Source organism: Colobus angolensis, unplaced genomic scaffold, assembly GCF_000951035.1.
Source record: "Colobus angolensis palliatus isolate OR3802 unplaced genomic scaffold, Cang.pa_1.0 Scaffold58, whole genome shotgun sequence".
In the NCBI taxonomy this organism is placed as follows: domain Eukaryota; kingdom Metazoa; phylum Chordata; class Mammalia; order Primates; family Cercopithecidae; genus Colobus; species Colobus angolensis.
In genome coordinates this window covers 1,149,127-1,162,701 of record NW_012119376.1, presented here as the reverse complement: position 1 = coordinate 1,162,701, position 13,575 = coordinate 1,149,127, and the positions used below count along the sequence as shown (strand labels likewise).

The 13,575-nt window shown below is 39.9% G+C and overlaps 1 protein-coding gene across 3 annotated transcripts in view; it reads left to right on the top strand.

Moving 5' to 3' along the window:
- PHACTR2 (phosphatase and actin regulator 2) overlaps positions 1-13,575 on the top strand; it is a 235,422-nt gene that overhangs the window by 196,168 nt on the left and 25,679 nt on the right. For all 3 annotated transcript variants that reach the window (XM_011962034.1, XM_011962033.1, XM_011962032.1), the window contains one exon: positions 10,118-10,194. In XM_011962034.1, coding sequence (XP_011817424.1) covers positions 10,118-10,194 — 77 coding nt within the window. The remainder of the gene's footprint in view (positions 1-10,117; positions 10,195-13,575) is intronic.

Sequence of the window (13,575 nt, the reverse complement as noted above, 5' to 3'; positions counted from 1 at the left end):
GGCTGCATAGTATTCCATGGTGTATATGTGCCACATTTTCTTAATCCAGTCTATCATTGATAGACATATGGGTTGGTTCCATGTCTTTGCTATTGTGAATAGTGCTGCCATAAACATACGTATGCATGTGTCTTTATCGTAGAATGATTTATAATCCTTTAGGTCTATGTCCAGTAATGGGATTGCTGGGTCAAATGGTATTTCTAGTATTAGATCCTTGAGGAATCGCCATACTGTCTTCCACAATGGTTGAACTAATTTACACTCTCACCAACAGTGTAAAAGCATTCATATTTTCCACAACCTCTCCAGCATCTGTTGTTTCCTGACTTTTTAATGATTGCCATTCTAACCGGCATGAGATGGTATCTCATTGTGGTTTTGATTTGCATTTCTCTCATGACCAGTGATGATGAGCATTTTTTCATATGTCTGTTGGCTGCATAAATGTCTTCATTTGAGAAGTTTCTGTTCATGTCCTTAGCCCATTTTTTGATGGGGTTGTCCGCTTTTTTCTTGTAAATTTGTTTAAGTTCTTTGTAGATTCTGGATATTAGCCCTTTGTCAGATGGATAGATTGCAAAAATTTTCTCCCATTCCGTAGGTTGCCTGTTCACTCTGTTCACTCTTTTGCTGTGCAGGAACTGTTTTGGATCTAATTAGATCCCATTTGTCAATTTTGGCTTTTGTTGCCATTGCTTTTGGTGTTTTAGTCATGAAGTCTTTGCCCATGCCTCTGTCCTGAATGGTATTGCCCAGGTTTTCTTCTAGGATTTTTGTGATCCTAGATCTTATATTTAAGTATTTGATCCATCTTGAGTTGATTTTTGTATAAGGTATAAGGAAGGGGTCCAGTTCCAGTTTTCTGCATATGGCCAGCCAGTTTTCCCAACACCATTTATTAAATAGGGAATCTTCCCTATTGCTTGTGTGTGTCAGGTTTGTCAAAGATCAGATGGTGGTAGATGTGTGGTGTTATTTCTGAGGACTCTGTTCTGTTCCATTGATCTATATGTTTTGGTACCAGGACCATGCTGTTTTGGTTACTGTAGCCTTGTAAAGTTTGCAGTCAGGTAGCAAGGTGCCTCCAGCTTTGTTGTTCTTGCCCAGGAGTGTCTTGGATATGCGAGCTCTTTTTTGGTTCCATATGAAGTTTAAAGTAGCTTTTTCCAATTCTGTGAAGAAAGTCAGTGGTTGTGTGATGGGGATGTCTTTGAATCTGTAAATTATTTTGGGCAGTAAGGCCATTTTCAGTATATTGATTCTTCCTATCCATGAGCATTGAATGTTTTTCCATTTGGTTGTGTCCTCTGATTGACTTGAGCAGTGGTTTGTAGTTCTCCTTGCAGAGGTCTTTCACATCCCTTGTAAGTTATATTCCTACGTATTTTATTCTCTTTGTAGCAATTGTGAATGGGAGTTCACTCATGATTTGGCTCTCTGTTTATCTGTTATTGGTGTATAAGAATGCTTGTGATTTGTGCACATTGATTTTGTATCCTTAGACTGCTGAAGTTGCTTATCAGCTTAAGGAGATTTGGGGCTGAGACGATGGGGTTTTCCAAATATACAGTCATGTCATCTGCAAACAGAGATAATTTGACTCTGTTGCTTTAATAATTTGATATTTAATAATTTATCAAATTATCAAATTTATCAAATAAAAAGGTCAAATTTAATAATTTGACCTTTATTGCTTTCTCTTGACTGATTGCCCTGGCCAGAACTTCCAATACTATGTTTAATAGAAGTGGTGAGAGAGGGTATCCTTGTCTTGTGCCGGTTTTCACAGGGAATGCTTCCAGTTTTTGTCCATTCAGTATGATATTGGCTGTGGGTTTGTCATAAACAGCCCTTATTAGTTTGAGATACATTCCATCAATGCCTAGTTTAGCATGAAGGGCTGTTGAATTTTATCAAAGACCTTTTCTGCATCTATTGAGATAATCATGTGGTTTTTGTCATTGGTTCTGTTTATGTGATGGATTACATTTATTAATTTGCGTATGTTGAACCAGCCTTGCATCCTAGGGGTGAAGTCAGCTTGATCATGGTGGATCAGCTTTTTGATGTGCTGCTGGATTCGGTTTGCCAGTATTTGATTGAGGATTTTTGCATTGATGTTCATCAGGGATACTGGCCTAAAATTCTTTTTTTGTGTGTCTCTGCCAGGCTTTGGTATCAGGATGATGCCAGCCTCATAAAATGAGTTAGGGAGGATTCCCTCTTTTTCTATTGTTTGGAATAGTTTCAGAAGGAATGGTACCAGCTCCTCTTTGTACCTCTGGTAGATTTCGGCTGTGAATCTGTCTGGTCCTGGACTTTTTTTGGTTGGTAGGCTATTAATTATTGCCTCAATTTCAGAACTTGTTATTGGTCTATTCATAGATTCACCTTCTTCCTGGTTTAGTCTTGGGAGGGTGTATGTGCTCAGGAATTCATCCATTTCTTCTAGATTTTCTAGTTTATTGATTTAGAGGTTTTTATAGTATCCTCTGATGGTAATTTGTGTTTCTGTGGGATCAGTGGTGATGTCCCCTTTATCATTTTTTATTGCATCTATTTGATTCTTTTCTTCTTTATTAGTCTTGCTAGCAGTCTATCTATTTTGTTGATCTTTTCAAATAACCAGTTCTTGGATTCATTGATTTTTTTTTGAAGAGTTTTTTTATGTCTCTATCTCCTTCAGTTCTGCTCTGGTCTTAGTTATTTCTTGTCTCCTGCAAGCTTTTGAATTTGTTTGCTCTTGCTTCCCTAGTTCTTTTAATTGTGATGTTTGGGTGTTGATTTTAGATCTCTTTTGCTTTCTCTTGTGGGCATTTAATGCTGTAAATTTCCCGCTACACAATGCTTTAGCTGTGTCCCAGAGATATGGTACATTGTGTCTTTGTTCTCATCGGTTTCAAAGAACATCTTTATTTCTGCCTTCATTTCGTTATTTATCGAGTAGTCTTTCAGGAGCAGGTTGTTCAGTTTCCATGTAGTTGTGCGGTTTTGAGGCAGATTCTTAATCCTGAGTTCTAATGTGATTGCACTGTGGTCTGAGAGACAGTTTGTTTTGATTTCTGTTCCTTTACATTTGCTGAGGAGTGTTTTACTTCCAATTATGTGGTCAATTTTAGAATAAGTGCAATGTGGTGCTAAAAAGAATGTATATTCTGTTGATTTGGGGTGGAGAATACTGTAGATGTCTGTTACATTCACTTGGTCCAGAGCTGAGTTCGAGTCTTGGATATCATTGTTAATTTTTTGTCTTGTTGATCTTTCCAGTATTGACAGTGGGGTGTTAAAGTCTCCCATTATTATTGTGTGGGCGTCTAAGTTTCTTTGTAGGTGTCTAAGAACTTGTTTTATGAATCTGGTGCTCCTGTATTGAGTGCATATATATTTAGAATAGTTAACTCTTTTTGTTGAATTGATCCCTTTACCATTATGTAATGGCTTTCTTTGTCTCTTTTGATATTTGTGTGTTTAAAGTCTGTTTTATCAGAGACCAGGATTGCAAGCCCTGCTTTTTTTTGCTTTCTGTTTGCTTGGTAGGTCTTCCTCCATCCCTTTATTTTGAGCCTATGTGTGTCTTCGCACGTGAGATGGGTCTCCTGAATACAGCACACTGATGGGTCTAGACTGTTTATCCAGTTTGCCAGTCTGTGCCTTTTAATGGGGGCATTTAGCCCATTTACATTTAAGGTTAATATTGTTATGTTTGAATTTGATCCTGTCATTATTATGTTAGCTGGTTATTTTGCCCATTAGTTGATGCACTTTCTTTATAGCATCAAAGGCCTTTACAGTTTGGCATGTCTTTGCAGTGGCTGGTACCGGTTGTTCCTTTCCATGTTTGGTGCTTCCTTCAGGAGCTCTTGTAAGGAAGGCCTAGTGATGACAAAATCTTTCAGCATTTGCTTGTCTGGAAAGGATTCTTTTTCTCCTTCACTTATGAAGCTTAGTTTGGCTGGATATGAAATTTTGGGTTGAAAATTCTTTTAAGAATGGTTGAATATTGGCCCCCCACTCTCTTCTGGCTGGTAGGGTATCTGCCAAGAGATCTGCTATGAGTCTGATGGGCTTCCCTTTGTGGGTAACCCAACCTTTCTCTCTGGCTGCCCTTGACATTGTTTCCTTCATTTTAACCTTGGTCAATCTGACAGTTATGTGTCTTGGGGTTGCTTTTCTTGAGGAGTATCTTTGTGGTGTTCTCTGTATTTCCTGAATTTGAATGTTGGCCTGTGTTGCTAGGTTGGGGAAGTTCTCCTGGATAATATCCTGAACAGTGTTTTCTAACTTGGTTCCATTATCCCCGTCAGTTTCAGGTACATCAATCAAACATGGATTAGGTCTTTTCACATAGTCTTATATTTATTGGAGGCTGTGTTCGTTTCTTTTCACTCTTTATTCTCTAATCTTATTAGAGAATCTAATTTGATCTTCAATCACTGATATCCTTTTTTCCACTTGATCGAATCGGCTATTGAAGCTTGTATATGCTTCATGAAGTTCTCGTGCTGTGGTTTTCAGCTCCATCAGGTCATTTAAGCTCTTCTCTACACTGGTTATTCTAGTTAGCCATTCATCTAACCTTTTTTCAAGGTCTTTAGCTTCCTCGTGATGGGTTAAAACATGCTCCTTTAGCTCGGAGAAGTTTGTTGTTACCGACCTTCTGAAGCCTACTCTGTCAACTTTTCAAACTCATTCTCTGTCTAGTTTTGTTCCCTTGCTGGCGAGGAGTTGTGACCCTTTGGAGGAGAAGAGGCACTCTGGTTTTTGGAATTTTCAGCCCTTTCTGCTCTGGTTTCTTCCCATCTTTGTGGTTTTATCTACCTTTGGTCTTTGACGTTGGTGACCTACAGATGGGGTTTTGGTGTGGATGTCCTTTTTCTTGATGTTGATACTATTCCTTTCTGCTTGCTCATTTTACTTCTAACAGACTGGCCCCTCAGCTTCAAGTCTTTTGGAGTTTGCTGGAGGTCCACTCCAGGTTCTGAATTTTCGACAAATCACCTGTTGCTTCTTCCCAGCATAACCCCTGAGCTGACTGGGACTGATGAAGCAGACCTGTTACCACTCACCACTGGCCAATTTTAAACTTAGCTTCAGACATTTTTGTTTCCTTTTTCCTCTCTATAATTCTCATGATGCCAAAATTACTACATATTTGGTCTCAGTTTCTATCTCATAGAGCTTTGTTGTTGTTGTTTCTACTTTAGAAATACCTAGTTTGGGCTCAATGGTTTCCCATTGGTGATACAACCCAGCACCACTGGGGCTCTAATCACCTAAAACTTCAGCCCAGCTCTTTCTATCTCATGTCTTTCAACAAAATCAGTCCCAGACTGGGTGTGGTGACTCATGGCTGTAATCCCAACACTTTGGGTAGGCTAAGGCAGGAGGATTGCTTGAGACCAGCCTGGGCAACACAGCAAATCCTCGTCTCTACAGATTTTTTTTTTTTTTAGATTAGCCAGGTGTGGTGGCCACACAGCTGTGGTCCCAGCTACTCAGGAGACTGAGGTGGGAGAGTGTCTTGAGCCTTGGAATTTGAGGCTGCAGTGAGCTGTGATCACACCACCTGCACTCCAGCCTGAGTGACAGAACAAGACCCTGTCTCAAAAAAAAAAAAAAAAAAATCACTCCTCTTTACATATATGTGAAGAATTATTAGGCCTAAAACCTGGTCTCCATTGCAAAAAAGAGAGTTAAAAAAAAAAAAAAAAAAAATCACTCCTCTTTACATATATGTGAAGAATTATTAGGCCTAAAACCTGGTCTCCATTGCAAAAAAGAGAGTTAAGTTTATTATACATGTATTTGTCTAAAGTGTCTGAATTACTCCTTTTCCTCTTTAAACTTTCTCAGGAACTCTTACTCTTTATTCCAAGAAGAAGTATCTGTTGTAATAAAAATATGATCAATCTTCAGTGAATTTTAAATAAGCATTTTATCTCTTTAATTGCCTGTAGTCACATCTTTCTGGTATATTTTTTTCAAACAACTCATCCTTATAATTTCACATCACTTCCATTGCCACATCATTCACATAACTGACACATCTTTTCTAATTGTAAGCCCACACACACAACATGCAGATCTGAAGCAATTATCCTGATGACAGGGGCCCAGAAGCTCATTTTAGTGGAAAGACTGTAGGATGTGAGGTTAAAAGGCTTCTGTGTGAGCCCCATGTTTGTCACTTAACCCTAGTCCTGTTTAGAGAAAGAAAATGCACCTCACTGCCAGTGCTCATTTAATTTTACATAAACACGCTCTTTGAGGCTGAAGCAAATCTGACAGATTTCCCATGTGAAAATAAACTAGGGGCCGATTGCGGTGGCTCACGCCTGTAGTCCCAGCACTTTGGGAGGCTGAAGTGGGTGGATTGCTTGACCCTGGGTGTTTGAAACCAGCCTGGCCAACATTGTGAAATCCACCTCTAGAGAAGATAAAAAAAAAAATTAACCAGGCATGATGGTGCGCACCTGTAGTCCCAGCCACTCAGGAGGCTGAGGTGGGAGGATTGTTTGAACCCAGGAGGCAGAGGTTGCAGTGAGCTGAGATCACGCCACTGCATTCCTACCTGAATGACAGAGTGAGACCCTGTCTTAAATAAATAAATAAACAAATTGCAAAAACTGTTCTTGGAGTTGTTTCTAAGTAGAACCAACATCAAAATCATCTATTTTGGAAAAATCAGATTCATCGAACAATTTTTTGGCCAACAACTGTTTGAGAATGATGTTAACATCACACATAGAAACGCTACGTTTTCTAGGATTTCACATTTTCAGCAATCGAGAAGTACTGTATTTTGTAAATGGGAATACCACTACTAAAACCATAATGCTATAAATAGAATGATGTCTTCTGTTTCCAAAGTCGTTGCGAAAATAAAAGCAAGATATTTCATGACAAACTTATCCTGAGGTAAACAACTGCAGTCGTTAGTGCTGCCAGGCAAGTATTCTCAGGGCAAACAGGAAAAGGGTTAACGTGCATCGCGCTCTAGCAAGTCACATGACGTCTCTAGGCCTCCATTGTATCAGCTGTAAGGTAAAAGCCTTAGAATAGTTCTTAGGTTATCAACTGCTTTTTAACAAACCACCCCAGAACTTAGTGGCTTTTAAAACAGCTATTTTGTTCTCAATTCTGTGAGTTAGGAATTTGGGAAGGGCTCAGCCCAGCAGTTTGTTTCGGATCCCTGTGGCATCAGGTGAAATGCTGGGTTAGAGAATTCACTTCCAAGATAGCTTCTTCACTAATCATTGGTGCCTTTTGCTCCTTGTCCTGTCTCTCTCTGTCTACCCAGTATCTTATCCTCCAGGGCCTTTTCCTGTATCTTGGGTTTCTCACAGCATGGTTTTCTGAGAGTAGTCACTTTTTTTTACGTGGCAGCTGACTTTCAAGTAGCAAGAAGCAAAAGGTGCCAGGCCAGTGAAGGGCTTCATCAGACTGGCATGTATCACCTCTACCTCTACGGTGTGCATTTGTTGAAAGCGGTTACAGGACTCACCCAGTGTCGAGGCTGGAGAGATAGACTTCACCTCTTGATAGGGAAATTGCAAAGTCACATTGCAGATGAGCATGTAGGATGTGCCTGTAAATAGTAAACTGTCTCTCTTTATGCGTATGTATATGGTCACCAGTGAATTATAAATTTTGTTAATATGACGGATGTATAGCACACAATTTATAATAGTAATGTTTTGTAAATTCCATATCTCATTTGATTCTCACAGAATGCTTTCATTGATTTTTGCCATACTAGATCAGCAGTAGCCAACCTACTATTGAAAATAAGGACTTTATCTTATTCATGGTTAAGTCAACTTCGGTGGCATTATCTTCTTTAATTCCAGTAGACTCTTCATAAATAAAAATGAAAGAATTGTTAATCCCAGTCACAAACTAGAATAATCTGTTTTTCAAGAGGCTCATAATAATGACATTTTATTGACTCTACAGTGTACAAAGCACTTTCAAATATGCTCTTGATTAATGCTCATGATTTTGTGAAGAATTTCCTCCTGGTTTTCCAGATAAGAAAACTGAGGTTTGGAGTGAAGTGACTCACTAAGGGTCACACTGCCAATGAGGGCATAGCCAAGACGAGAATACCTGTCTTCTAACTCCAAGTGTACCACTTTTCACTTCCTCTGCTGAACCCTTACATTTGGAGAAGAAATTTAAAATGAACATCAAGACAGGATTCTCTGGCACTATTCAAATTAAAATACCTCCTTTCGGCTGGGCGCAGTGGCTCATGCCTGTAATCCCAGCACTTTGGAGGGCCGAGGTGGATGGATCACGAGGTCAGGAGTTTGAGACCAACCTGACCAACATGGTGAAACCCTGTCTCTACTAAAAATACAAAAATTAGCTGGGCATGGTGGCACATGCATGTAATCCTAGCTACTGGGGAGGCTGAGGCAGGAGAATCACTCGAACCCGGGAGGCAGAGGCTGCAGTGAGCCAAGATCGCGCCACTGCACTCCAGCCTGGGCGACAAGAGCGAAACTCCATCTCAAAAAAAAAAACAAAAACAAAACAAAACAAAAAAACCTTTCAAAGAAGAATGTTTGATAGATGTTAATTGGTGAGTGGTATAGAGCGTCCTCACTCTTTCTCCTTCTGGTTCTACGCATCAGTTTTTGCAGTAAGCAAAAGTGTCCTCACTGTTGTTCGGACTGGTGAGACAAACTGGACAGCCGTGTCACAGAGGACTCAGGCTCACACATATTTCTCTGCTTGCTTCTTCATTTCCAAAAGTCAATAGCAAGCATTATTGTCACAGTTCCTAGTCACAGGTTCCCCATAGAAACTACAGGGGCTGAGGAATACATTTGGGGAGAAGAGACAATCTGTGACATGGACTTAAATATGGCATTGAAAGGAGTGTTGAGGGAAAGGCTTGTGTATTGCAGAATGATGGTTAGTTATGAGAAAGAGCCAGAGAGAGGCCTCAGGGCTTTTTTCTGTCTGTTCCCTTTTCTAAAATTTATTATTTTCCAACCACAAAGAAGACTTTTTATCTCCCAGTGAAGTCGCTCCCTATAACTTATCATTCTTTGTTTTGGCTGAAGAGTCCATTTTGCCTAGAGGTTACAGGGGTGTTTTTATTAGCGCCTTTTTAAAAACATGAGTAAAACATTCTTTGTAGAAAAGTTAGGAAATGAAAATAAGCAGGAATTTGAAACCACAAATCATCTGTAATCCTGCCACTATTTGTTAACAGATAACTAATGTTAACATTACAGTCTGAATGGCGTAAGCATCCCCTCAAATACCAAAAATTACGTGACATGGATTATGTGTTCTTTAAATAGCAATGCATTCTATTTGATATTTTCTTTGGGTAGCTTTAAGGACAATGCTCAAATTATAAGTTCTATTTCTATAAACTTTCAATATTAAAGAACATATAAGTGACTGCCTTCTCAGTAGCTCTCTGGCAGCTAGTCAAAGCCATGTTGTGGGCAATATTCAATGCAGAACTTTCCATAGGAAAATGGTATTGCTTCTCAGAAAATGTCATGACCTGCACTTTCCTTGTGGTTATCGTAGGTGGGGGATGTTCCGTGTGCTTCATAGACCAGACTCCGAGGATGAGTTTAGCAAAGGCCCACTCCCACTCCCCCTTGCCAAGGGCACTTGAAGGAAGTCTATCCTGGTTTTAGTTTGGCTATAGTATGACATTACATTTATTACACCTTAAAAGAATGTCTAAGCTGGGTATGGTGGCTCATACCAGTAATCTCAGCACTTTGAGAAACTGAGGCAAGAGGATCACTTGAGCCTAGAAGTTCGAGATCAGCCTGGGCAATATCTTGAGACTCCGTCTCTACAAAAAAAAATTTAAAAATTACCTGACCATGGTGGCACAGACCTGTAATCCCAGCTACTCGGAATGCTGAGGTGGGAGGATCACTTAAGCCCAGGAGTTTGAGGCTACAATGAGCCATGATCTCACTACTCCACTCCAGCTTGGGTGACAGAATGAGAGCCTATCTCCTAAAAAAAAAAAAAAAAAGAAAGATCTGCTTCATTGATGCTGTATATATGGGGGTAATATATGACCCAAATAACAATTCTGTTTATCTATTTTTTTTTTTTTCCTGTTTAGGCAGCAATAAGGAAAGAACTAAATGAATTTAAAAGCACAGAAATGGAAGTTCATGAAGAGAGTCGACAGTTTACAAGGTAGGTGACAAAATAGTTTAGAAATTGAGAATGCTTAAGATGTGATCCCATCTTAAGTTGGTTAAAAAAAAGAAATTGCCTACAATGGTAAATTTTATGATAGGTATATTTTATCACAATTAAAAAATGTTTTTAAACAGTTTAGCTTAAAACCATCTTATGAACATTTCTGCTTCTCTCACATTCGTCCTTGCTTGCTTTTAAGAACCTAACAGTCAGTGTGACAGTTTTAAAGATATTGCTAGATAAGACTGTAAATTTCTAGAATTTCATAGTAAACTCAGCTATCTCCTTCAAGAACACTAAAACTAATCATGCTGAATAAGAATTTCTAAAATTAAATATTTTCTTTCAAGGAAGTCTGAATCATTCCATAGGGCTACATTTTGGTTCCTTTCTTCATTTTTTCTGGGCCTGAAGACATCATTTATTCTGCTCTTGAACAGACTTAGTTGAAGTTGTATGCCCAGAATAGATGCTGGCGAGAGTCAGTGTGGGCACATATATAACACTTTGGTTTCACAATAGACATAACATAGGATTGAAGCTGACTTTTCAGAAGATACAACTTTAGAATGGGAATCCTGATTTTATTGGTGCTACAGGATATTGCTATCATCTTACCATTTTTCCCCCCAGTCCCCTTCGGTTTCTTTCACAGGTTACCAAACCCAGAAAGGACCTGAGTGATCATATAGTCTGACTCCCTCACTTCACAGGTGTTCCGTTTATTTCTGTCTTAAGGACGAATGTACTTTGCTTTGTATAACAAGTGTTTCTAAAAATTTGCAAGCAAATCAAATCTTTAAAAATCAAATCAATAAAAAATACCAGGATAGATGACCAATGACATGAAGAAGATCATGATAGGTCTTTGTGGAAAACAAATATTGATCCCCTAAGCTACAGCCATACATCCTGGTGCCACTGTTCCTACAGTCCCAGTTATGATGGCCCTGTGTACTGGGAGCATGTCAAAATATAACGGAAGCTGCTGTATAACCTCCAACTTTAACAGCAAACTTCCCTGAAATTGATGAGGGAGCAGTGAGGTTTGTTATCATAGACTTACTCCACAGCTTTTCTTCCTATGTTACTGTCTTGTGTGCCAGGGCAATTCCCCTTTCTTTCAGGGTTACAGTCGGCCTTCCGTATCTATGGGTTCCCCATCTGCAGAATCAACTGGCCACAATCCAAATTTTTTTTTTTTTTTTTTTGTTAAGACAGCGTCTCGCTCTGTCACCCAGGCTGGAGGCACAATCTCAGCTTACTGCAACATCCACCTCCTGGGTTCAAGCAATGCTCCTGCCTCTTGTAATCCCAAGTAGCTGAGATTACAGGCCTGTGCCACCATACCTGGCTAATTTTTGTATTAATAACAGATACAGGGTTTCACCATGTTGGTCCAGCTGGTCTCAAACTCCTAACCTCAAGTGATCCACCTGCCTCAGTCTCCCAAAATGCTGGGATTACAGGCATGAGCCACCACACCCAGCCCAAAATATTTTTTAAAACAAATACAAAATAACACCACACAACAATAAAAATAACACAGATCATAAAACGATACTGTATAATAGCTATTTATACAGCACTTACATTATATTAGGTAGTATAAGTAATCTAAAGATGATTTAAAGTATATAAGAGGATGGGTGTAGGTTGTATGTAAATTCTACACCATTTTATATCAGGGACTTGAGGAATTCATCGATTTTCGTATCTGAAGGGGTCCTGGAATGAATCCCCTGCAGACACCAAGAGCTGAATGTACTTCTTCTTTATTTGTTTATGTCCTCCTCTGTCATTTGTTTGTATATACATGTAGAGTATTCCAACATCCTGAATGGATTTTTATCTATTTGAGGGCTTTATTCTATCATAATATACTCTGAGACCAACAATGTGACCCTATGAAGCCAGACTTTTTTTCCCCGTCTTTTCTCCCTTCCACTTCTGAGGTGGGGAAAAATGTATGCTAAAATGTGACACCTGTAGCTGCTCTTCTGAAGTAAAGTTGATTATTGAAAGGTGGCTCAATATTTGGGGTGACCTCATGCTGACTGGGGCCTCCGGGCAACTGGGAAGACGGAGTGCTTGGTGCAGCAGAGTCCTGACACCTGAGCGGCAGTGTCTGCACTCAACCTACACATTATCATTCGGGATAGTTTTGCTTCTGCGTAGTTTTCCTAGAAGTTGGAGTATCTGATAGCCTTACCTTCATTTAATAGCATGATATAAAGAATAAATTACAGTCAAAAAGAATCAAATTTTAAAAGTACATTTTTATGGAAGTTCTCATTTTACGAAAAATAAGTATTTATACTAAAAGAGGTTCTTTCTATTCTGTTGTACTCTATATGAAGAAGTACAATAAAATTGGGGTACGGGGAGAAATACAATAAAATTGGGGTAAGGGTCATTTTTGTTTCTGTGGGGGTATTTTTTTTTTTTTTTTTAGTAGAGATGAGGTCTTGCTATGTTGCCCAGGGTGGTCTTGAACTCCTGAGCTCAAGCGATCCTCCCACCTCAGTTTCCCAAAATGCTGTGATTACAGGCATGAGCCACTGAACCTGGCCTCTTTTTTATATTTGTATTTGTATGTACAAAAATAATATATTCTAATTAAGCATTCAAGCAATACAAAATTCTATTAAGTATAAATGATCGTGCCACTGCACTCCAGCCTGGACAACAGAGTGAGACTCAAAAATAAATAAATAAATGAAATAATCATATTCACTCTAATCACCCTCTCTCTTGTCTCACATACAAGAGTGCAGTTTTAAAAACTGATCTTTTTGCGAGGGTGGAGCAAGATGGCCAAATAGGAACAGCTCCAGTCTCCAACTCCCAGCGTGAGCGACACAGAAGACCGGTGATTTCTGCATTTTCAACTGAGGTACTGGGGTCATCTCACTAGGGAGTGCCGGACAATCAGTGCTGGTCAGCTGCTGCAGCCCGACCAGCCAGAGCTGAAGCAGGGCGAGGCATCGCCTCACCTGGGAAGCGCAAGGGGGAAGGGAATCCCTTTTCCTAGCCAGGGGAACTGAGACACACAACACCTGGAAAATCGGGTAACTCCCACCGCAATACTGCACTTTAAGCAAACAGGCACACCAGGAGACTATATCCCACACCTGGCCGGGAGGGTCCCATGCCCACGGAGCCTCCCTCATTGGTAACACAGCAGGCTGCGATCTAACTGCAAGGCAGCAGCGAGGCTGGGTGGGGGCTCCCGCCACTGCTGAGGCTTAAATAGGTAAACAAAGTCGCTGGGAAGCTTGAACTGGGTGGAGCTCACAGCAGCTCAAGGAAACCTGCCTGTCTCTGTAGACTCCGCCTCTAGGGACAGGGCACAGCTAAATAACAACAACAACA